This window comes from Monodon monoceros, unplaced genomic scaffold (assembly GCF_005190385.1).
Source record: "Monodon monoceros isolate NGI ecotype Baffin Bay Population unplaced genomic scaffold, NGI_Narwhal_1 Super_Scaffold_12, whole genome shotgun sequence".
Classification (NCBI taxonomy): domain Eukaryota; kingdom Metazoa; phylum Chordata; class Mammalia; order Artiodactyla; family Monodontidae; genus Monodon; species Monodon monoceros.
In genome coordinates, this window is record NW_021703768.1 from 115,733,799 (window position 1) to 115,757,918 (window position 24,120).

At 55.4% G+C, this 24,120-nt stretch overlaps 2 protein-coding genes across 2 annotated transcripts; both read left to right on the forward strand.

Moving 5' to 3' along the window:
* Positions 1-1,220: 1,220 nt before the first annotated feature.
* On the forward strand, positions 1,221-7,473 carry REEP2 (receptor accessory protein 2). Its single transcript, XM_029219235.1, has 8 exons — positions 1,221-1,403; positions 3,354-3,426; positions 3,717-3,793; positions 4,974-5,094; positions 5,316-5,429; positions 5,785-5,932; positions 6,030-6,160; positions 6,246-7,473. The coding sequence occupies exons 1-8, from the start codon at positions 1,372-1,374 to the stop codon at positions 6,312-6,314; spliced, it is 765 nt and encodes a 254-aa protein (XP_029075068.1). The 5' UTR covers positions 1,221-1,371; the 3' UTR covers positions 6,315-7,473.
* A 12,499-nt stretch (positions 7,474-19,972) lies between these two features.
* Positions 19,973-23,769, forward strand: EGR1 (early growth response 1). The gene is made up of 2 exons (XM_029218922.1): positions 19,973-20,559; positions 21,254-23,769. The coding sequence occupies exons 1-2, from the start codon at positions 20,259-20,261 to the stop codon at positions 22,546-22,548; spliced, it is 1,596 nt and encodes a 531-aa protein (XP_029074755.1). The 5' UTR covers positions 19,973-20,258; the 3' UTR covers positions 22,549-23,769.
* The last annotated feature ends 351 nt before the right edge of the window (positions 23,770-24,120 follow it).

A 24,120-nucleotide genomic window follows, 5' to 3' on the forward strand; every position in this document is an offset into this window, starting at 1 on the left:
TTGAAGAGGAAGTTGTAAAGAATAGCAAGAGGGGTCATCAGAAGCTGCTTCTCTGGATCCTGTTGGAAAAACACCTTCCAAAGTGTTTCAGCCTGGAAATACAATTATCCGGGTAGAAATAGACCATTGTGTGGTTCAAGGATACTGAGCTTGAATAGGACCATAAATGAAATACAGAGTTCTGAGCATGTCCTTTCAGCCTGGATGGGCATGGGTTGATGCTATGGTCATCAGAGGATTACACCTCGGCATAAAGAATGCAGAAGCTTTGAAATGGCACAGGAAAGGAAAGCAGTGGGGGAAGGGGGGTTGCAGAGGTTGCTGGAACTTTGTTGCTTTGGTGAAAATCAGGAGGCAGGCTAGCCTACATTCTGGATATAAATGTCTTCAGAATTAGGGCATCCACTGCCGCCAGTGCTTGCTGATGGGGATGGAATTGGAGCCCCTGGATTCATCTCCTACCTGGACCCCAGGCCTCTCTACCAGCCTCTGTTTACCAAGAGGCACTCCCCTGCCCCAGGGTATCCACCTTGAGAGCACAGGGCTCAGTTCCCTTACAAAACTGAAAAAGCAGATCAGATTGGGAACGGGGTTAGGTCCTTTTCCAACTGGAGTGATTGGTGATGGTGGGGTGGACAGATGCCCCTCTACCTTTGACTTCAGGACTTCCTGGGTGGGTGTCTTGACGGCCTGTGATGGGGGAGGAGGGTTTGATAGTCAGCAGTTGGGAGAAGTAGCCCGTTTAGTAGACTTCCTGAGCTCCTATCTTAGCAGCATGACTTTGTGGTTCTGTGACCCTTGGCAAGTTATTGAACCTCCCTAAAGCTTCCCATTTTCTTACCTTCAAAATGAGAATAACTATAACCTCTACCTTACAGGATGGTCACTGAAATAATGCATGTGACGCTCTTAGCACAGGGCCTGGCACACAGTAAGCACTCAATAAGTCATAGCTATTATTCCTCGTGGGATGTTCTTTCATACTGTTGTGGGCAGGGCAGGAGGAGGGCTAGGATGTCAGGATGGAACCATGAAGGCCTCTGAGGACCTCAACCCAGGGCTTGGAACCCAAGAAAGGTGAACAAGCGATTAGAAGAAGGCAGGTCAAAGGCGCATGCCCGGCGACAGCAGGTGCAGGGGGCGCGCCGCCGCCGCGGCCTCCCCTTTAAGAGCCGCCACCGCCCACGGCCCGCCGCTGCGGCAAGGACCTCCCCTTTAACGGCGGCGGCTCGGCGCTCCGCGGCCCCCGCGGCGGCTGCTGCTGCGGGTGCTGCTGCTAGTGCGGCTCCTGCTGCCGCCGCTGCTCGGCCTCCAGCAGCTGCATCCTCGGCCCGGGCCGGGTTCCCGCCCTGCGCCCCGCCCGGCCCCGCCATGGTGTCCTGGATCATCTCTCGCCTGGTGGTGTGAGTGCGGCGGCGGCGGCGGCGGCGGGGCGCGGCCGGTTGGGAGGGGGATGGGGGCTAGGGATGGGAGGTGAGGGGTATTGAAGCCCGGGATGGACCACTCCGTGGCTTCATACAGCAGAGTCACCTAAAGGCACATCGTCCCTATTTGGGGTCCCCAGAGACGTGGAGGTGTGGGACCTGGAGGAGGGGGAACTGTTAGAGGAGCATGAGACCTGGCTTCCCACCCCTTTTATTTTTAATTTCCCTGTTTCTTCGCCCTCCCTCACCCCAGGGGCTGGGCAGCACGGCTTGATTTATCAAGGGAGGCGGCTTGTCCCCTCCCCCACGTCGCAGATCTGACTGGAGGAGCTCCTCAAACCTGGGCCCTCATCTCCCTTGGGGAGAGGGCTAATGGAAGAGCCCGGGGAGCAAGGCAGGGCCTCCTCATTCCATAGCTTAGGGCCGTGGCAGCCTTGGCCTCCCCAAAGGGCCGGGTTTCTCCTGCCTCTTCCACTGACTGTCAGGAGACTGGGGGGTGAGGGCACATGCTCTGAAGACCCCCCAGGGAGGACGGGATATGGGAAGCAGAGATGCTTGGAGGACAAAGTGTGGGAGGTAACTGGGAGAGGATGTGTGTGGCCAGCCTGGAATTGTGAAAGCCGTGGAGGGGAGGGTGTTAGGTGGCCTTCATTTCAGGCTGCCAGCTACGTCCCTCCCACCTCCCCCAGGCTGCAGGAGGGCACCCTCTCCCACAACCGGGGACTTTGTCCTTGAGGATTCCGCCCCCCACCCCATCTCCAAAGCCTATTTCTCAGAAGTGTCCTGCCTCAGTGAGGCAAGTCCATGGGGGAACAGGCAGTACCACACATTGTCAAGGGGCTGGGCCTGGCAGGGGCTCCACATGGGCCTCAGCCAACTCCTGCCCCAGCTCAGGTCCCTGCCCCTAAGCCTCTACCTTGGGGGACTGACACCCCAGAATCCCCTCCCTGCTGTCATGTGCTTGTGTTCTGGCTTCCTCTAGACCCACCAGAGTCTCCCTCCTGCCTCTCCCGCATCCCACCCCAGAGGGAATCCAGGGGCCTCAGACCTCCCTGTGACCTTCCCAGTGTCTGCTTCTCTCGTGTGAATGAGCTCGCTGAGCGGCATCGGTCCTCTCCTTCCCTCACCTGTGCCCTGTATGTGATCTCTGATGGGATCAACACCGGACTCCACTCTAGCCAGGACCTCCAGCCCAGCACACTACCCTGAGCCTATTCCCAAAAGTGTTTACATGGGGGAATAAACCTCTCTCAGGGCCTCCTGCCCCTGTGCCCTCTGCTCCCCAGGCCCCAAGGGCTACAGTGGTACCTCTGACTGCCAGGTAGAGTACCCTGTTAGGTGGCCCTACCCAGCTTGGCTCTGCAACAGGGAGGTAGAGGGTAAGGGCAGATGGGTATGAATGGGAGTGGTGTCAAGAAGGAAGACAACCCTGTGGCAGTGACCAGACCCCCACCCCTGATATGCTTATGCACAAACAAGGATCAGGGCTGAAGAGGCCACATCAGACCCTCTGGCCTCTGGGTCTTTCTGTGCCTCAGGGGCTGGAGAAAAACTGAATAAAGGGTTACAGAGGAATTCCCTGGCGTCCAGTGGTTAGGGCTCGGTACCCTCACTGCTGGGGGCCCAGGTTTGATCTCTGGTTGGGGAACTAAGATACCACACGCTGTGCGGCACAGCCAAAAAAAAAAAAAGGGGCGGGGGGGTGTTATGAGGCATCACCCTAGCTGGCTGGGGCTTCCATGCTTGTGTATCACCTCAGGCTTGCCTGCTTTGACCTAAACCCCTGACCTGAGTTCATCAGTCCAGCTGATGTGGCACTCTGGAGTTCTGTCCATTCTCCCCTTACCTACCCAGGGACTGATGCAGAGCTGGGAGGGAAAGGCTACTGCTCTTGGCCGAGGGGCCCAGTAACCATGCCTGCCTCCCTAGGCTCATCTTTGGCACCCTGTACCCAGCCTATTCTTCCTACAAGGCCGTGAAGACAAAAAACGTGAAGGAATATGTGAGTGTATGACCCTTTATCTCCCACCCAACCCACGTGGCAGAGATCAGGGAGGACACTGGGTCACATGACAGGTGGGGATGACTTTGTACTAATGCTGTCAGCACTAATGAGACCTGGTTCAGGGGAGGTTCCTGTGTGTTCCTTTCCTCCAGGCCTGGTGTGATACGCAGGCAAAGTTGAGGTCCTGAGCGTCCCCCACAGCACCTCCAGCATGGTTGGCAGGCAAAGGTGGGGGGTCCTGGGTGTTCCCCCAAGGACCCAGCCAACACCACCCTCTGTACCTTCAGGTGAAATGGATGATGTACTGGATCGTCTTTGCCTTCTTCACCACTGCCGAGACACTCACAGATATTGTGCTCTCCTGGTGAGATCTAGTGTCCCCTCCCTGCATTCTGAGGGACCAGGGCCTCTGACTTTTTCTACACAGCCAGTCAAACAGAAGACTGAGACCCAGGGTGGAATCCCCCAACAGTTCCATGGGGTCCTGGGTGTCCCCTCCCCCCAATCCCCATCCAGGCCTGGCTTGATCAGCAGAATAAGAACAGATATAACCCTCACATTTCTTTCTGGTGGTAGCCAAATCACCACAATAGAATTCAGGAAACCTGCTTCTGCCGGACTTGCCGTGACCTTGGCAGGTCACAGTTTCCTAGGCCTCAGTTTCCCTATTTGTAAAATAAGCGTATGACTCCTTATAAACATTGGATGCTTGTATTTCAAAGGCTTTTTCTAGGCACTGCTAGACTATGTACGTGTCCTTTGAGGACATGGAATGCCCTAATCATCTGTATATTCACAGCAGGGGCTCAAAATGTTTACTGAATGAGCAAGTGCCTCTTGGGAGAGAGGACTGACGTAGCACGGTGCACTGGAAGTCCAAAGAAAAGAGTTTTACAGAGGCAGAGGACAAAACATCCTTGCATTTGTAGATTTCAAGGGCCTATGGCCTTTGAGAAAAACCGTTTTAGAAGAGGAAGTTGAATGGGGTCACATTAGGAAAGTGTAATGGGTTAAAAATTGAGAACAGTGAGTGTAGGTGCCTCTTGACACAAGCAAAGGAGGGAGCTTTGATGAGGATGGAGGAGACCTGAGGGAGTGTGTGGCCTGGGAAAGAGCCTTGGGGAATGGAGAACGATCCTTAAAAGCAGGGGCCATGCCGTGGCATCAAGGGGTAGATCCAGAGCACAGCTGGAGAAGCCCGGCTTCTTCATGGGAGGAAGGGCAGGAAGAGAATGGGGTGAGGACCCAAGAGTGCACCTGGAAGTTTAGGGATCTCGCCGTGGTGTTGACCCCAGGACAGAGGAGTGGGTAGTCTTCTGTCAGAAGAGGGTGAGGAGAGCCACTGCTGCAGGGAGTTCCTGCGGGATCACCTCTCACCTTCCCACTTGGAGTCTCAGTTGAGCCTCCCCTTGACCAGTCTCCTGAGCCACATGGGGACCTCAGTGCACTAAGGGGTGGGGGGCCAGCCAGGGTCATGCAGAGAGTCGGTGCACCTCCTGACTCCCTGCCCCAGGCTCCGCCGCTTGCCTCTCTCCACCCAACAGGTTTCCATTCTACTTTGAGCTCAAGATTGCCTTTGTGATATGGCTGCTGTCCCCTTATACCAAAGGCTCCAGCGTGCTCTACCGCAAGTTCGTGCACCCAACACTGTCCAACAAGGAGAAGGTCTGTTGGGACGAGGGAAGCTCCCTTCCTATCTGCCCCAGGTCAAGGCAGCCCAGTGCCTGTAACCACGTGCATTCGTGGCTCTCCCTATGGGTGATCTGGCAGGGCCCTGGCCTCCTGGGGCAAGCAGTGCCTTTGTCCAGGTGTGAACAAGGGCAGGGCAGGGCCTGGCCAGCAGGGCCCACCCCTCACCTCTTCCTGCTTCCCCTCCGACCCCTCAGGAGATCGACGAGTACATCACACAGGCCCGAGACAAGAGCTATGAGACCATGATGAGGGTGGGCAAGAGGGGTCTGAACCTGGCCGCTAATGCCGCGGTCACGGCTGCTGCCAAGGTGAGATGGGGGCAGACCCAGCTCCCAGGGCCCCACTTTGCTCATCTCGTCCCCCTGGCCAAGCCCCTTTGCATCCACCAGGTCCTCAGGTGTGTGAAGGTTTGGGGTCTTGTGCAGCTTAGGGTTCCAGTCCTGCCTCTAACATCCTCCAGCTAAGGAACTTCCACTCAACGGGCCAGTTTCCTCATCTCTCCAAAGGGAAAGCATGGCCCCAGCCTGTCAGTGCTGCCGTAGGACGGGGTGAGGACACTGCGGGGAGAGCACTGAGCCCAGTGGCTGCCCAGTGCCCCACAGTGACCTCTATCTCCACCCCGCCCCTTCCTCCGGTTCTCCCGGTGCGTGGTGGTGACCCTAGGGCCAGGGGGTGCTGTCAGAGAAGCTCCGAAGCTTCAGCATGCAGGACCTGACCCTGATCCGGGACGAGGATGCGCTGCCCCTGCAGGGGCCCGACGGCCGCCTCAGACCCAGCCCTGGCAGCCTCCTGGACACCATTGAGGACTTAGGTACAGGCCAGGCCCAGGGCTGGGCATGGGGCACAGGGGCAAGGAGGCCAGGTGGGAGAAAGGCAAGACCGCTGTTCTTCTTTCCTCCCCGAACCAGGAGATGACCCTGCCGTGAGTTTAAGGTCAGGCACGAACCAGGCAGATCCCCGGACAGAGATCTCTGAGGATGACATGGGAGACAAGGCCCCTAAGAGGGCCAAATCCATCAAAAAAGTGCCCAAAGCTGAGGTGAGAGCTGGGCCAGAGCTTGGGGAAATGGCGAGGGGTTGCAACTCCAGGCTGAGCCTTCTGTCTTCCTGTCTCCTTCCCACAGCCACTGGCTTCCAAGACGCTGAAGACCCGGCCCAAGAAGAAGATCTCCGCGGGGGGTGACTCCGCTTGAGGCCCCGGCACGCACCCCCTGCCCCAGGCTGCAGAGCCCCAGCTCCACACTGTGCCAGCAGCCCTCATTCTCAGGCCCTAGGGCCTCTCAGATGGCTGGTTCTGGTGCCTGCCCAGTGGCCCCTCCCCCAGAAGGGCTTGGAAAAGAGGAGGGAGGCCCTGCTGTGGGGGCTGAGGGTAGAGGCTGGACCAGGAGCTGAGGACTGAGCCACTCGAGGAGGTGTGGGCTCCTCAGAGCCTGAGCGCTCTTCTCCCTGCTCCAGCCCTGCCCCCGCCCACCCAGTGCCTTGCTGAAGACCATGGCCATTCCCTTGTCTGAAGTCCTAACATGGTCCCACCGCTCTCCCTGGGTCGGGGTCGGGGGCCAGTCACAGCCCAGAATGACCAGAGACAGGCCTGAAGGCCCTGGGAGAGAGGGAGGGAGTGGGGAAGGCCTCGGAGAACCTGGGCAGGGGCTCTGGGCCTGAAGCTGTGAATGGAGGACACGGGCTTAGTGTGCACTGAAATGACCAGGAGGGCCAGGCCAGAGCTGCAGCTGAGGGCCTTGGGTAGGGCTGTGTGCTACATGCGCCCACTGAAAAGAGCTGGGGCTCCAGGGCTGTGCGTGTGAGAGTGTACGTGTGTGTGCATCTTTCTGGGTCTAGAGCTGGGGGGTTTTGAGTAAAGGACTTTCCCTCTAGCAGTAACCTCCCCCCACCCTCAGCCCTCCCTCCTACTCTCTGAGCCTCAGAGGACCCCAGCCCATGAGAGAGTAGGGCTCTGAGGGGCCTCTCACCTCCTCCTCTGCCCTTGATCCTCTCCCCTTTGCCTCCTCCCATTCCTGCCCTGCCCTTGGACTAGGCTCCACCCCTCAGAGCCCTCAGTAGAGGCCCTTGCTGAGCTGGTTCCTTTCCTCCTCACCTGGGGGCCCATCTTCCTTCGCCCTAGGGTCCTCGTCTTACGCCAAGCAGACGAGGCCCCATGTAAGCAGACCCCCGTCAGAGCCCAGCCTTTGCCCCACACTTTGCCCCAGCTTCTGCCGTGGCTTCAGTCAGGGCTCGGAGGAATGTATGAAGAAGAAAAAGATATTAGGAGCCAGGGGGCTCCCAAATCCATGGAAAGAGGGTGCACAATGGACCTTTCGCACTGGATGAGCCAATAAACCAAATTCTGGCACCTCATTTATTTTGGCCTCTGTGCTTTGTTCTTGTTCTACCAGTCCACAGGTGGGAAGGACTTCAAGTGAGAAGCAGGGCTCAGCTGTGGGATGGAGGGGGGAAGAGGCCAGACTGTGAACCCCAGGAGTTCTGATCTCCAAGGTAAGAGATAGCCTTGAGGCGGTTCAGTCTGGGAAGATGGTTTTGAGGTTCAAGGTAGAGCCAGGGGACTAGGCGGGGCCAGGACTTTTGAAGAGCGAGCGACAACCCTCAGAGGTTGTCCTGTCCCTCAGAATCTTACCCTGAGACCCCTGCACATTCTGGTACCTCACAGAAAGTGCCAGGTGTAAGCTCTAGGGACAGAGATCATGATGAGGCCCCCAGGGAAGAGAGAATGGGATATGGGGGCTCCTGGTCAGAACCAGGAGATTGGATGCCCATAGTGCCTAGAAACGGTGAGCCAGACACTGAAAGGAGGAGATAGGTGGGATGAGGGGAGAGGTGGAGATGAGGAACCAGCCCCATGGTTCATGTCTGACCCTGGGGACAGACAAGGAGGACAGGGAACCAAGGGCTGGGGCCAACGAGGCATGCCCATGTGGCCTGAGGAGGGAGGGGTCGAGCCCTGAGCTGCTGGGCTGGGGTGGAGGAGAGAAGGAGGAGGGGGGCTGTAGCGCATGGAGTCTGAGTTCTGGGGAGGTAGACCCAAGGTCTCCAGGGGTGGAGGGGCACAGCTGGTGGGGACGAGATCCTGAGGTAGAAGCCAGGAGAAGGAAAGGATGACAGAGGATCAGAGGCAGCGTTGGAAGAGACAAAGGAAAAGAGTAGAGAGGGAGGGAAGGAGGAGGGGGAGGGTGAAGGAAGCAAGAGAAATAGCGGCTCAGCCTTGCGGAAGGAAAACAGAGGAAGCATAGCCGCCGGGGATGGGGTAGGGAGTATGAGTGGGGAACTAACTCCAGGCCCTGGACCCCAAGGTTGGCAAAATGTCCCTACATCAGGCTTTCCTCTCCCTTCCCTGGCATCACAAGGGCATGTCCTTCTGCCACACTTGAGCCAGTTGGCCAAGAACCTCCTGAACTGAGGTGGCAGTGGAGGTGGGGTGTGAGATGCCCTTTTCATCTTTCCTGGATTCTTCCAGTCAATAGACCTTTGAATGGCATTCCTTTCACCATTGACCTCTGGGCAATTTGGCCCCTTTCTCTATCAGAAAGGAGAGGAAGTGTCAGGGTAGAATTCAGGGGAGAGACACCCTTGTTCTAGAAAGATCTCCAGAGAGTAAGATGCTGCAGTCTCCTGCTAGCAGCTACCATATGGCCAGGAAAGCAGGTTAGGCCTTCTCTAACCTTAATCCCATTTGCTGCATATCACACACACACACACACACACACACACACACACACACACACACATTCACACACACTCAGATAACACACTTCCATCCACAGTGACCAGTGGCTAAGGAGGTCACTGCCAGATTCCACATTGCCAGGCTCTCCGTGCACATCTGGGTTGCCCTGTGTCAACAGAAACATGCTCAGATTTCCAAGTTCATTGGTCCATTGCCATGGAAACATTCAACCTCCTAGAACTAGGCACAGGGCCTGACCCCTGTGGTGCAGGGTAGGAGAGGAGAGATGGAGAGTGACAAACAGAATGTGGGGGAGGAGGCTGGGGAGACACATCTGGGTATATGTGACCCTTTGCTGTCTCGTCCCCTGGGACCACCTACCCTCTCCCCTCTGCCTCAATAGATCTCTCTAGGCCAGGGGAGTGGGGAAGAGAAGTCATAACAGGTGTATGGCTAGAGCTATGTGGAGAGTGCTTGATCATTGCCTGGATTCCCACTGGGCATTAAGAGAGATTAGCTCTGGAGTGGGGGCTGAGGTCTAGCCCTGTGACCCATGCCCAGACCATCTTGGGGACACTGGGCAGCCCTCCAGGCCTGAGGTCCCTGGCTAAAATGGCCTCAGGCCTGAAGCTGCTTCAGCTGGCTCCCCTCCCTTTCTTGTGTGTGCCCCACACCCAAAGAACCTGCTTAAAATGGGATTTCCAGGCTGTGATGTCAGAGGAAAGGTAGCTGCCGCTCCAGCCTATGCCAGCTCTTCCTTGACCGGTAGAGCTGAGCCCAGCCTTGCTCAGCCTGGAGGAAAGGGTGTTAGGTAGAGGAAGGAGGGGCTCTGGGGGCTCTGGTCCCCATATATGTGGCATTCTGGATAATAGGGAGAGACTGTTTCCAGGCCTAAAGGTACTGCTGGCTTCCCCACTGCCTTAAATATCAGCCAGTACGTGATCATCTCCCTCACAAATTCCCCCCCAGTTTTTCGCTCTCTGAGCTGGGTCAGGCCTGCATGGAGGAGGAGAGCACCTCAAGTCTTAGAGCCATTTGGTTTCTACCCGAGAGCTTGTCGCTTATCTAGGCTGCAGGCAGCGATGGGTGGAAGGGATGCCTGCAAGGAGGAAAAGAGCCCACTAGATGGCGCAGCTCGCTCCCACTGTGGGATTCTCTGGCCCTTGCCGGGGACAGTCTTACATTCAGCAGTCAGTCTGCTGAGTAGGATGCTTTATACCCCACTCCCTGGAGTTGGAGGTTCATGAAGAAAGCATCCTTGTGGGTAGATAGGACAGCTGTGGATTCTCAATCACTTCCTAACCCCAGTTTGTGTGCACAGGAGATGGTCAGACCCAGTGGGCAGGTACTCCCTTTGGGCGAGGATCGGGCACCTCCTGGGAGCAGGGAAATTGCCAAGCTGACCCTGGGAGGGCCCTACAGCCCAAGGAACCCAACCTGGGCTCTGAAATGGCATCTAAAGAGGATGCTGGAGCTGATTTCAGGGTCAGGTCTGGAGAGGGACCCAAGAGGTGGCAAGGGGTAGGGAATTTGGGAGGGACGGGTTGGGCGGGAGAGAGGAATGCTAACCTAGCTGCAGGATTCCCTGGATATGATCTCCTTGATGGCCACAGTGGCAGTCCCAGGCCTCCCCCCAGGTGTCCCTGTCCCCTTCCCTTTCCCTTATTTTCATCTGGGGTACTGTAGGGATGAAAAAGGAGACAAAGACCCTAATCTCCAAACCCTGGAATCCCAAAGTACTTTTCCAGCAGCCAGGGCCGAGACTCCTCAATGACCTACCTTTGCCTGACCTCTTTCCCAAACTGACCCCACCAGCCCTGAATACCTAATGTATTACCCTCTCCTTTTGTCCCAGCCAGATGAGTGATCAATAAATAATGCTGCTTGAAATATTAATGGCAAGTTTTACACCAGCATCCCTTAGCTGTGCCTGTCATTGGGGAACTCACTAGAGAGCTGACAGAGAAATGCATGGCCCCCCAGAGAGCTCTCTCCTTTTCCCGTCAAGAGAAGGTCTTTCTTTGCCAAGATTTCGACCTGTTCCTATCTCAGCCAGATCATGATTCATTGCCATTTGGTTAGAAGAGGACAGGTCCCCCAGAGACCAACTCAGCCAGCCTCCCAGGAAAGGATGGAGTAAGTTAAACCAAGCAGAGACCCTTCTTGATTCCTTTGTCTCCTCTGATGCAACTGAGATCCCATTTCCTCTCTTCTATGTCCGTCTTGGACCTGCCAGGTCCAGCTTTCTGAGTGGTGACTCAGGAGGAGATCTGAGGCTTCCCTCCTCCCCCTGCCTCAACTATTTAGAGCCTGAGCAGAAGGGACTCACGTGCTCCCAGACTTCTCTGGCCCAGTCATTCTCATCTGGCTCTGTTCTCCCTGGAAGAAGAGGACGAGGAGGAGATGGGAGCTCTTGGCCCTCTTGAGCCCACCTGGTGGGCTCCCGGGGCCAGTGTCCTCCTTTGGGGAAGCCAGGCCCACTCAAATCTTTGAACACGCAGTGCCTTCTGCCCGAGCGCTCTTGGTCTCCTGCTTCACTTGGTCAGCTCCTGCATGTGCTCCAATTCTCAGCTTAGATGTGACACCACACTCAGTCCAGGCCCCTGTGGCCTTCTGTTCTCTTCCCTGACAGCATACATCACCCTGTTTCCCCACTGGACTGAAAGCCAGGGCATAGGTGATGGGTCTACCTGGTCCACCAGCATCTAGTACAGGGCCTGGCACACTATAAGAACTCAGCACATTTTTCTGGAATGTTCGAATGATATCCATGCAGTATTCTTCTGCTCCTGGAAAAACACCAACCTTCCAACCTCAGCATCTCTCTGCTGAGCTGTTTGCCTGCACCTGAGGATGGGTGTCTGCATTAAACAGCGGCTGCCCAGATCACCTACCCTCTCATGGACTCCCCCCCGCATGTGCTCATGCTCACTTGCTCTGCTTTTCTCTCCCTCACACACACAGATGGGAGTCAGCTTTCCAGCCACATTCAGTTCTCACTTTAATTCAAAAGCTAAATTGGGAAGAAGAGCAGCTTCACACTCCCAATTTAGCCTGGGAGAGAAAAAGGGAGACAGCCTGGATGTTGCCAGGGAAAGGAGAAAGTCTGGGTCTGGGGTGGGTAGTGGTGGCAAAAGTACCCAGAGCCCAGGAGAAGACCGTGAGACCCCTGCCACCCAGCTCCTAAAAATAAACCATCCAGAGTTATGACCCCAGAGTGACCCCTGTAAAGCCTCTTTCTAATACCAGTGCAGCCATTCTGGGCATTACCCCAGTCTAGGGGTGGGATTAGAGGAGGTAGAAGAGACTTGAGTTAAGAAAACTATCCAAAGAGGGAGATGCTGCTGCTTTGGTCATTGGTAGTAGGAAACCAGAAAATCCTTCTTAAATCTAACTTTAATCCCTCTGGTAATTGCTGAGATGAGATGAATGATGAATAGAAACAGAATCCATAAACAGATACTTGCTCACTAATATTCATTATTCACAATAGTCAAAAGGTAGAAACAACCCCAATGTCCATCAACAGATGAGAGGATAAACAAAACAAAATGTGGTACATACATACAACGGAATATTATTCAGCCTTAGAAAGAAATGAAATTCCGATGCATGCTACAACACGGATGAACGCTGAAAACATTATGCTAAGCCAGGCATAAAAGGACAAATATTATGGACAAATATCTTCACTTACATGAGGTACCTAGAAGAGGCAAATTTAGAGAGACAAAAACTATAACAGAGGTTACCAGGGGCCAGAGGGGAGGGAACAGGATGGGGAATTACTGTTTCATGGGTACAGAGTTTCTGTTTGGGATGATAAAAAAAGTTCTGCATATGGATACTGGTGATGGTTGCACAACATTGCAAATGTACTTAATGCCACTGAATAGGACACTTAAAATGGTAAATTTTATGTTATGTATATTTTACTGCAATATATTTTTGAAAAAAACAATGAGTCCGATGTCAGCCTAAAGACATCGTCATCCTGCCATGATGGCTCTCTCTGTGGCTTGACCAGAGGGAAACTGGGTCCTTTCAGTTCCAAAGATCCCCTCCCTTTGCTGATAGGAACAGAAGTGCAGCCTCTGCCCAAGTGAAGCTCTTCTCCCTGGTTCTGGGTGCCAGCTTCCTCTTCAGTCACTCATTTTGACTTTGCCCTAAAACAGCGTTCCTCATAATATGGGTAGACAAGATAGGGTGATGATTAGAGGAGGAAAAAGAGAGGACTCTTCCATCCAGCCTCTCTAACTATCCTATTGCCTCCATACCATGGGAAATGGATGCACTTTGGGCTGAGATGCCTGTCAGTAAATTTGGGTGTCAGTTTTTCTTGCTCTCTGCCTCTGACTCGGAGGCCCCTGAAGAGAGTCTCTGTGATAGCTGGTGCTGATGCACCCAGACCTCACCCTCTCTCCTGGATGATTGCATGGTTTCCTGGCTGGTCTCACCACCATTCCTCCCCCACCCAGCCTCCTGGAATTATTTTAAAATGGTGAGTCGGCTCTCTGACTGACTGGGAACCACGTCAGTGGGTGGGAGCTGGATTAGGGGCTCCCACAGTCACTGTGCTTCCCCCATGATAGCACATATCACACTGTTAAAATTGCTTGTTTACTTGTCTGTCTCCCTTACTGGCCTATGACCTGCAAAAAGGGGAGAACCCTCCTTACTTCTCCTTATATCTTTAATGCCTAGAGTGGAGCAGATATGTGATAAGTAATCGTTGAATGAATGAAGAGAAATGATGTGTTCACGTGTCTGCCTCCCCTATTTGATTTGACTCAAGAACCCTGGTAAGATGAAAGCTTTGTCTGATTCATTCTGGGGCCCCAGAAAACAGTTCTTGGGATGAGCTGGGGTTCAGCTAGAGGGTTCTAGACTGTCTGGATTGGAATCCTGGCTCTACCACTGCCGGGCTCTCTGACCTTGAGCAAGTCGCCTGCCCTCTCTGAACCTGTTTCTTCTTCAGTGAAATGGGGATGAGAATGGAACCTACTTCATAAGGCATTGTGAGGACAAATGCCTGTCAAGTGTTTAGCACGGAGGCTGTCACATCGTAAATGTGTCTTGGGGGTGGGGTGGGGATAGAGAATGCATCTAGAGATTAAGGAAAATCAGAGGAAACGAGCACCACCACCAATTTCAGCATCCTGGTGTTTAGAGGGAGGGGACGGTGAGGCCAGTACCAGAGTGGGGTAACCCCAGGGGCTACCTGTCCCCGCTCCCTGCCCTCCCCCCAGGTCTGCAGAGTCCAAGCTCACCCACCACGAAGCTGAGCAGCCCTGGCGCTGGGTGGTGGTGAGGGGCCAGAAATAACCGCAGTTGCTATTCCTGCCTTTCTGGGCTGGATGGGAACGCTGCCTTTCTAATCTAAAGGCTGCTCTAGACTTCCTGCACATCAGTGGGCTCTTATGTAACACTCCCCTCCCTCTGCCTGCCCAACGAGCTTCCAGAGATTTCTGCAGCCAGCTTTGCTGCACACTCAGCTGGGGGTGGGGGGAGCAAGGAAGCCACCGCAGGATGGATTGTCCTCTAAGCCCAGGATCTTGCTGGCCCTGAGCCTGGGAGAGGGGCCACTCAGCACGGGGCAGAGGGACTGATGTCCAGGGACAGCGGCCTCTTTCTGCATCTGCAGGATACTCTGGGGCAGAGAGGACCAGGAGAGCAGGCCTAAACGATAAAGGTCATCTATCTTGACCCACTCCCTCCCTCTTCCCTCAATGGCCTCTCTGAGCCACCTCCGTGACTTCCACTTCAGGCCTTACCTAACTTTGTCCGGCACATGACCCCTCAGGCAGACTCTGAGGACAGCAGCCCAGACCCCAACTCTCGCAGGCAGACCCCCACCTGGGCCAGTCCTCCATGGGCTCTTCCCTGCAGCCCTGGATGCCATCTGGAGGGCGCATGCCAGGCACCTCTTCAGAGCCCAGTGGACCCCCCTCTTCCTCAGGCCTCAGCATCACTCTGCATGGGCCTATCTCAGAACTTGCCCTTCTGCACCTATCCTAGGGCTCAGGGTCTCCTCTGGCACCTGGTTTCCTGTCTGTAATTGGAGATGAGATGGTTTCACTCTACAACACTCTGGGATGATTCTCTCTCATTTCCCCCCTTCCTCCATGTCTCCACTTCTCCCCACCCTCTCAGTGCACCCTCTGTCCCACCCCATACCTGGCCTCTTCAGGTTTCTTCTCTCTGCACCCAAAGACCCTCCCTGGGGTGGGAGCAGAGCTACCCCCAGACCCATTAAAGGCCAGGCCCTCCACGTTTCCAGCGGAGCCGATCAGCCATCGGAAAGTGTGACAGGCACCCCAGACAGAACCAAAGCGAGAGTCACTTCCTGAGCCCTGGGCGGGCCACAGTGGTGGCAAACCACGATCTGAGCAGCACATGTGGGTGCTGACGTAGCCTGGGGCTGGGGAGGAGGAAGCGGCAATGGAAAAAGGGGCTTGTTTTACTCCGAGAGCTGCAGCCTGCTCAACCCTGGGTCAGGCATGATGGTTCCCACTGGCTTTCTCCTGCAGCCTCAGCTGCCCTGGACCAGCTCAGTTCTGCTCTCACCTCTGCCTCCTCCTCTTCTCTGGTTTGCAAGGAAGGTCTGAGCACAGATAGCAGCTCAGACCTGCAGACCCTCTGAGGGCCTCTCAAGTTTTCCAGGGTTTTTGGCATCAGTCACCCAGCAGGCAAGGTCTGAGAGTCCCAGACTCATCCCCGAGCCCCCCTGAGGCCCCGATGACACGCGGGCCAGGGTGCTCAGGGCCTTCCTTCTCCCATCCTGGTTTCCTTTAGGCCCCAGACCTGTTGTCCCATCTGGGTTGTTGGTCACAAGTTGGGTGCTCACAAACCCTCCTTGGGCGGGGCCAATTCTTTTCACCATGTCTCCTCCCCTCTCTGTCCCCCCAGTCACAGCGAACAAAAGTGTACCATTGGCCAAAAGACAGACCAGAGGAGAATGGGGATAACACAGATGCTCCCAGCCCCACTGCTGAGAAGGCAGACCAGCAGTATAACCCTGTCCAGGAGGAGGCTTTCCGCCGGGCTTCTTTCTCACTCATGCCCCCTCACAGCGAGTGCAAAGGTGGGCAGTGCGTAGGGGCTCTGAGCCAGCTGTTGTCACTGTTTCTGGGTGGAAGCTGCCTTCCAGGGACATATACCGTGGAGTCAGGACAGAGTTGAAAAGGCCACCTCCTCCTTAGCACTGTGTCTGATACACGCAATGGCCAATAAACCTCTTTTTAAAAGAATGAATGTTTTATTCAACTGTATCTCCTACTACTTCCCAATAGGAACGCTTTCTACTCCCGCGCATTTTTTCTAGACAGACCACACATGGACTCTCCTGGCCAACCCACCCCCAACCCCGGCCTGAAAATGCCTCTCATCTCCTCACCACAAAGTTTGTTCCTCATCATGTTCTTTCTCCTCCAAAATATCATCCTTGTCCTTTTCCCAACCCCCTATCCTCTATGTTCTGTAGCGTAACTGACTTTTGGTGGCTAACAGGGCTGCTGCCTATTCTTAATTCTCTTGTAACGTGGAATCCAGGCTTGCTTCTACCCAACTGTAAGCTTCTCAGTGGCAGGGGCCTATGTGTTAGGCCTTATTCCCAGGCCTTGCCCACAGAAAGTCCTCAAAAAAGTTTTTTGTTGTTGTGTATAATGGGTGTATTAATCAGAACCTGCTGGGTTGTAACAGAAACTGAAATAAGTTTTATTAAATAAAAAAGGAATACACTGACCTGTGTAACTAAAAACCTCAGGCTGTATCCAGAGACTTACTCTCTATGTGTGAATCTATTTTCTAATTTCCTCTGCACTGGCTTCATTCTCAGGTAAGCTCTCCAGTCCTGATGGCAAGATGGCTTCCAGGCTTACATTCCATTGGCTTAGTACCACCTGGGTAAGAGAATTCCCCTTGTTCAAGAGTTCCAGAAAAAGTCCAAGAAGAGATTCTCATTAGCCTGGTTTGGGTCATGTGCCCATCCTGATTCAGTGGCTATGCCTAGGGAGATGGAATGCTCCTGGACTGCTGGATGGAAGCGTCCTAGACAGATGGCCAGGCAAGGGTGACATACCCTCTCCTAGAACTAGGATGGGGTTCTCTTCCCTCAACCACATGGATTGGGGTGGCTCTCCAGAGGAAATAGCTGGCAGGGAGCACTTAGGAAAAGAAAGGTTGGACATGCAAAGCAAAAGATGTAGATTGTTAGGATTTCGAGTGCCCAGCTTCAGTGAGGACCTGAAGATACCGTAGGTCAGCTTACACATTAGAATCACAGGGGAACCGGTTTGCCCTGGCTGGGGGAGGAAGATGTGCTCTTGGAGTCTGGGCATCTCCTGAGAGACAGAAGAAGGATCCTAGGACAAAGTGCCTGCTTAGTTCTGGCCCTCATGAGCTCAGGAAGATTGTGATTCAGTTAGCCTAGGGTTAAACCTTTCTTTTTCAGAGCTCCACAGTGATTCTGCTGCACAGTCAAGGTTGAAATAATTCTGCTCTAGGAAATGATGTACTACTGCCGCAAGAAGGATTCCGATTAGCTCTTCAGGACAATGTCCCCTGTGTTAGAATTGGAATGTTTCTCCTTCTCTGTACAACTTTTCAGAAAAGGGTCACTGGGGTTTGCTTGGAGGCTGAGGATGGGTGGGTGAGCTGTGGGTGACCCTGTGGGGGTCATAAATAACAATAGCCACTGTTTACTGAATGCCAACAGCAAGGCAGGCACTGTGCTTTAGGACTTCACAGACAGCAGTCCACGTGAGTTTCAGTCTTCACAACAATCCTTCCATGTGGGCATCATTAACATTAGCTTTTTTTTTTTTTTTTTTTTTGCGGTACGCGGGCCTCTCACTTTTGTGGCCTCTCCCGTTGCGGAGCACAGGCTCCGGACGCGCAGGCTCAGCGGCCATGGCTCACGGGCCCAGCCGCTCCGTGGCATGTGGGATCTTCCCGGACCGGGGCACAAACCCGCATCCCCTGCATCGGCAGGCGGACTCCCAACCACTGCGCCACCAGAGAAGCCCAACATTAGCTCTTTTTTACAGCTGAAGAAAGATACAAAAATCCTGGCCAAGGTACCCCACCAGGAAGTAGCAAAATGGGCATTCAGACACAAGACATCTGACCCTGACTGGCCTGGCCTTTCTGCCCAGCAGGAGGCCTCAGAGAGGTGCCTCACTCTTGCTCCTAATGAACAACTCGGTAGGCGGTGGGAGTGAACACCCACCAGGCCCTAGCATTTGGGATGGGGAGTTCAGACCTAGAGCACAGAGAGGAGGAAGCCCTGGTTCACTGCCGGATTCCTTAAGCCGGTTTTTATAAGAAAGTGTGTGTGTGTGTGTGTATGTGTAGGATTCAGAAGGATGAAGCCCAAGATAGCTACGCCCCCCCCAATTTAAACCCTCCGACACCTACTTCCTGAGGCTGTTTAGGTTCAAGCAGACCCTAACCCGCCCCCTTCCCTCCCAGTATCGTCAGCAAGCTCCTTCCACACACACACTTTCTGCTTTCTTTTTAAATTCAGAAAAACACCACCTCCCCTGGATTCAGAGCTAGAGCAGAAGCCTTCCCCTACCGGAATCCCAGTTCTCTTTTGGTTGCGCACTTGACTGTGGGGAGGAGGGCGGGGACGAGACAGGGAGGGCTTCCTCATTTGCGTCCCGCTCCTGGGAGACCTGCGGGAACCATTCCAGTCTACTCCCCTCTCCTCCCACCCTCGCCCTTGGCCTGGCTCGAGGAGGGGAGTGTTATCCCGCCCGGGATTTGGGCGCCTCGGCTGTGGCGGCTCCCCAGGGACTGCAGGGGTAGCCCAGGATGCGGCGCCTGCTCAGTTCGCGCTCACTGCGTCTAAGTCTCCCCCAGCCTGGCGCAGCGCCCAGCACAGAAGCCGGGAGGGGGAGCAAGACGGCGGCGGAAGAGCCCACTCGGCCAGGGGCCGGGGGAACCGAGCTGGAGGGACCTCCAGAGGGCAGCACCAACCCGCCAAGCAGGTCCTCTCTTCGAGCCAGCCTGGGGTCCCCAGACAGTCCACAGGGAAGCCTCCTTTTCAGATTTCCACACTTCCCGCCCCACCTCCACCTGTTCTGGATAAAGGTGGGACAGTCTCTCACCAACACAGGGACCACCAGCTTGTGGTGGGAACAGCACTCAGGTCTCTCCAGAAGCAATCAGCTTACCTCGTCCAACCACCCAAACGTGGGATCTTCCCCAGAGGGACCAGAGAACAGCCTTTTGGTTCGGGTGGCACAGAGGGATCCCCAAGCTCCAGCAGCCCCACCCCATTGGCAGATGGCGGAGAAGCAGATGGCCCACCGTACCGCACAGGAAGGAACCCAGGAACCATCTGGCCGTTATTTCCTAGCCTCAGTTTCCCCCGCGACACTTGGAAAGGCACCATGCCATTGGTCGAGGCCTGGGGTCAGGGCCCCGCCTCTCCTGGGCGGCCTCTGCCCTGGCCAGCCCAGCAGCTCCTCCCCTTCGCTCCCGCCCGGCTCCCACGGTCCCAGAGGTAGGCGGGCGAGCCCTGGATCACGGTGGCAGAACCCAGGTCCTACTCGCCCTCGCCCCCGCCCAGGGCCCGGGCTTTCCCAGCCCAGTCCCCGCCGGGAGCCTCGAAGCGCATTGAGCTACGCGCCTGGAACCCTCCCCGCCTGGGCGTCCCCGGCTCTTGCGCGCGCGTAGGGCTCCCGGCTCGGAACCAGGGAGGAGGGAGGGAGGCAGGGAACAGCAAGCAGCGACCCGGAAACGCCATATAAGGAGCAGGAAGGATCCCCCGCCGGAACAACCCTTATATGGGCAGCGCCTTATTTGGAGCGCCCAGATATGGCCCGGCTGTTTCCGGCTCCGGGAGGAGGGAAGAAGGCGGAGGGAAGGGGCGGGGGCAACGCCGGGAACTACGGAGCAGCTTCGGTCCGGGAGTCCTCAGCTGTGGCTTGAGCACTAAGCTTCCTCAAGGCCTGGGCACCCAGGGTGTGGGAGCCGGCGTCGGGCCCAGGGTGCGGGATGGCAGTGCCTATGGCTCTTGGAGAGGGGGCTTCACGTCACTCCGGGTCCTCCCGGCTGGTCTTGCCATATTAGGGCTTCCTGTTTCCCATTTATGGCCATGTACGTCACGAAGGAGGTGGGTCCATGTCGTTCCAGACCCTTCAAATAGAGGCGGATCCGGGGAGTCGCGAGAGATCCCAGCGCGCAGAACTCGGGGAGCCGCCGCCGCCAGCTGCCGCCGCCGCTGCCACCAGCTTCCGCCGCAGGACCGGCCCCTACCCCAGCCTCGGCAGCCGCGCCGCGTCTACACCGGCCGGCGGCGAGGGCGAGCCGGCAGACCCCACCTGCGCTCTCCACAGTGTACCCCGCGCCCCGCATGTGAACTGGCCAGGCCCCCGAGAGGTGTCCCCCGCAGCTCCTGCCCTGGGCTGCGCCCACCCGCCCCAACACCAGCTCTCCAGCCCGCCAGTCCGGGATGGCGGCAGCCAAGGCCGAGATGCAGCTGATGTCCCCGCTGCAGATCTCCGACCCCTTTGGCTCCTTTCCTCATTCGCCCACCATGGACAACTACCCTAAGCTGGAGGAGATGATGCTGCTGAGCAATGGGGCTCCCCAGTTCCTCGGTGCCTCCGGGGCCCCGGAGGGCAGCGGCGGTAACAGCAGCAGCAGCGGGGGCGGTGGAGGTGGAGGGGGCGGCAGCAACAGCAACAGCAGCGGCGGCGCCTTCAACCCTCAGGGGGAGGCGGCCGAGCAGCCCTACGAGCACCTGACCGCAGGTAAGCTGTGGCCTACGTCGAGGGCTAGCCCCATCGCCACCATCCTGGCGTCTGGTCCTTCCCCACGGCCTTTGCAGCGCCCCTTCACCGCGGCAGTGCTTCTGGACTTCAGGGATGCAAGTGGGGTTTCCCTTCCATTCCTCTCATGCCCAAGGTCCTGTGTTAGAGGAATGCCTGGGGACATCCCCCCACCCCCTCCTCGTCCTTAACGGTGCGCAGGGGAGCCAGCTTTTGTTTTGGATGGAGAGCTGTGGGGCTGCGGGCGTGGGGGGAGGGCTTGTTTTGACGAGCAGGGCTGCGCCCCCTCCGCCTCCAGGAAGGCTAGCCTGCCGCCTGTCCCCAGGGAAGGACCGTGATCCTTGCCCAGGGATGTCCCGGCAGCCCCGGGTAGGGGTCGCGCACTAGCGGTGGCCGAGGGGGTGCTGGCGGGAATCCCTCGCCCTCGCAGCCGCTGCTGCGGAACGCTGGGAGCTGCAGTGGAGGGGGATTCTCCGTATTTGCGTCAGCTGTTGTTGAAATGGGTTCTGCCTCTGGAGCGGGTCCAGGAACATTGCAATCTGCTGCTATCAATTATTAACCAGCTCAAGAGTCAATGGTAGCTGGCCCGACCTCTCGCCTGGCAGCGTGGGTCCTCCTCGCCCTCCAGTGATTGCTCTCCAGTAACCAGGCCTCCTCCCTCTCTCTCTCCTGCCAGAGTCTTTTCCTGACATCACTCTGAATAACGAGAAGGTTCTAGTGGAGACGAGTTACCCCAGCCAAACCACCCGGCTGCCCCCCATCACCTACACTGGCCGCTTCTCTCTGGAGCCTGCACCCAACAGTGGCAACACCTTATGGCCTGAGCCCCTTTTCAGCCTGGTCAGCGGCCTTGTTAGCATGACCAACCCCCCAGCCACCTCATCCTCAGCATCATCTCCAGCGGCCTCCTCCTCTGCCTCCCAGAGCCCACCCCTGAGCTGCGCAGTGCAGTCCAACGACAGCAGCCCTATTTACTCAGCGGCACCCACCTTCCCCACACCTAACACCGACATCTTCCCTGAGCCACAAGGTCAGGCCTTTCCAGGCTCAGCAGGCACCGCGCTTCAGTACCCACCTCCTGCCTACCCTGCTGCCAAGGGTGGCTTCCAGGTCCCCATGATCCCTGACTATCTGTTTCCACAACAGCAGGGGGACCTGGGCCTGGGCACCCCAGACCAGAAACCCTTCCAGGGCCTGGAGAGCCGTACCCAACAGCCTTCGCTCACTCCACTCTCTACCATCAAGGCCTTTGCCACACAGTCGGGCTCCCAGGACCTGAAGGCCCTCAACACCACCTACCAGTCCCAGCTCATCAAACCCAGCCGCATGCGCAAGTACCCCAACCGACCCAGCAAGACTCCCCCCCATGAACGCCCCTACGCCTGCCCCGTGGAGTCCTGTGACCGCCGCTTCTCTCGCTCAGACGAGCTCACCCGCCACATCCGCATCCACACCGGCCAGAAGCCCTTCCAGTGCCGCATCTGCATGCGCAACTTCAGCCGCAGCGACCACCTCACCACCCACATCCGCACCCACACAGGCGAGAAGCCATTCGCCTGTGACATCTGTGGGAGAAAGTTTGCCAGGAGTGATGAACGCAAGAGGCATACCAAAATCCACTTGCGGCAGAAGGACAAGAAAGCAGACAAAAGTGTGGCCTCTGCCGCTACCTCCTCTCTCCCTTCTTACCCATCCCCAGTGGCTACCTCTTACCCATCCCCAGCCACCACCTCATACCCATCACCCGTGCCCACCTCCTACTCCTCTCCCGGCTCCTCGACCTACCCATCGCCTGTGCACAGTGGTTTCCCGTCACCCTCCGTGGCTACCACATACTCCTCCGTTCCTCCTGCTTTCCCTGCCCAGGTCAGCAGCTTCCCTTCCTCAGCTGTCACCAACTCCTTCAGCGCCTCCACAGGGCTTTCGGACATGACGACCACATTTTCTCCCAGGACAATTGAAATTTGCTGAAAGGAAAGGAAAAAGGGAGAAAATGAAACACAAGAGACTTAAAGGACGGGAGGAGGAGATGGCCGTAGGAGGGGGCTCCTCTTAAGTCAGATGGAGGTTCTTAGAGCCAAATCCTCCTCTACTTGACCCCAGGGTCGCTGTGGAAGGTCTGTTGGCCAACAATTCTTTCTGTCCACTTCCCTTTCCTCCCCAAGATCTACTCCCTTTGACTTCAGCTGCCTGAAACAGCCATGTGCAAGGTCTTCACTTCTATCCAAAGAACTTGATTTGCATGGATTTTGGATATATCATTTCAGTATCATCTCCATCGTATGCCTGACCCCTTGCTCCCTTCAATGCTAGAAAATCAAGTTGGCAAAATGGGGTTTGGGCCCCTCAGAGTCCAGCCTTGTACTCTTGTACAGTGTCTGTGCCATGGATTTTGTTTTTCTTGGGGTACTCTTGATGTGAAATAATTTGCATACTCTATTGTATTATTTGGAATTAGATCCTCACTTTGGGGGAAAAAAAAAAAAAGAAAAGCCAAGCAAACCAATGGTGATCCTTTGTTTTGTGATGATGCTGTGACAATTAAGTTTGAAGCTTTTTTTGAAACAGCAATTCTCGGTATTAATCGGAGCATGTTTCAGAGTGTTGTTCTGTTAACCTTTTTGTAAATATTGCCCGACTGTACTCTCACATGTGGCAAAATATGGCTTGGTTTTTCTCCTTTTTTTGAAAGGTTTGGGTTTTTTTTTGTCCTTTTGGTTTAAAAAGTTTCACGTCTTGGTGCCTTTTGTGTGATGCGCCTTGCTGACGGCTTGACATGTGCAATTGTGAGGGATGTGCTCACCTCTAGCCTTAAGGGGGGCAAGGAGTGGTGATTCAGGGGAGGCTTTGGGAGCAAAATAAGGAAAAGGGCTGAGCTTGAGCTTCAGTTCTCCAGAATGTAAGAAAACAAAATCTAAAAATCAGAACTCTCAAAAGTCTATTTTTTTAACTGAAAATGTAAATTTATATATATATTCAGGAGTTGGAATGTTGTAGTTACCTACTGAGTAGGCGGCAATTTTTGTATGTTATGAACATGCAGTTCATTATTTTGTGGTTTTATTTTACTTTGTACTTGTGTTTGCTTAAACAAAGTGACTGTTTGGCTTATAAACACGTTGAATGCGCTTTACTGCCCATGGGATATGTGGTGTATATCCTTCAGAAAAATTAAAAGGAAAATAAAATAGCTGTGGTTGGGTGTGTTTCCTGGGCTAGGGGGAGGCCTCTGTAGTAGCCGTCTCTATCGAGGGGTTTGAGGGGCTTTTCCAGAGACAAGGATATTCCAACCAGAGACGTGCCCACTGTGTGTTACTGGAGTGAATTCTTTGAGAATTGGGTTTTGGTCTCCTCTTCTTGATACTGGGCCCATTCCTCAGTCTGGTGGGCTTCAGGCTTATCTTGGTTAGTGAAAGCTAAAAAAGGCCAGAGGTAGAGGTGGAACATGTGTGGCCAGAGGTAGCACCATTCTAGCCCCAAATGTCTGACCAGCCCTGCCTCCATCTCTACCCAGGGTAGGGAAATTCTGTGTTCTTGGGAATC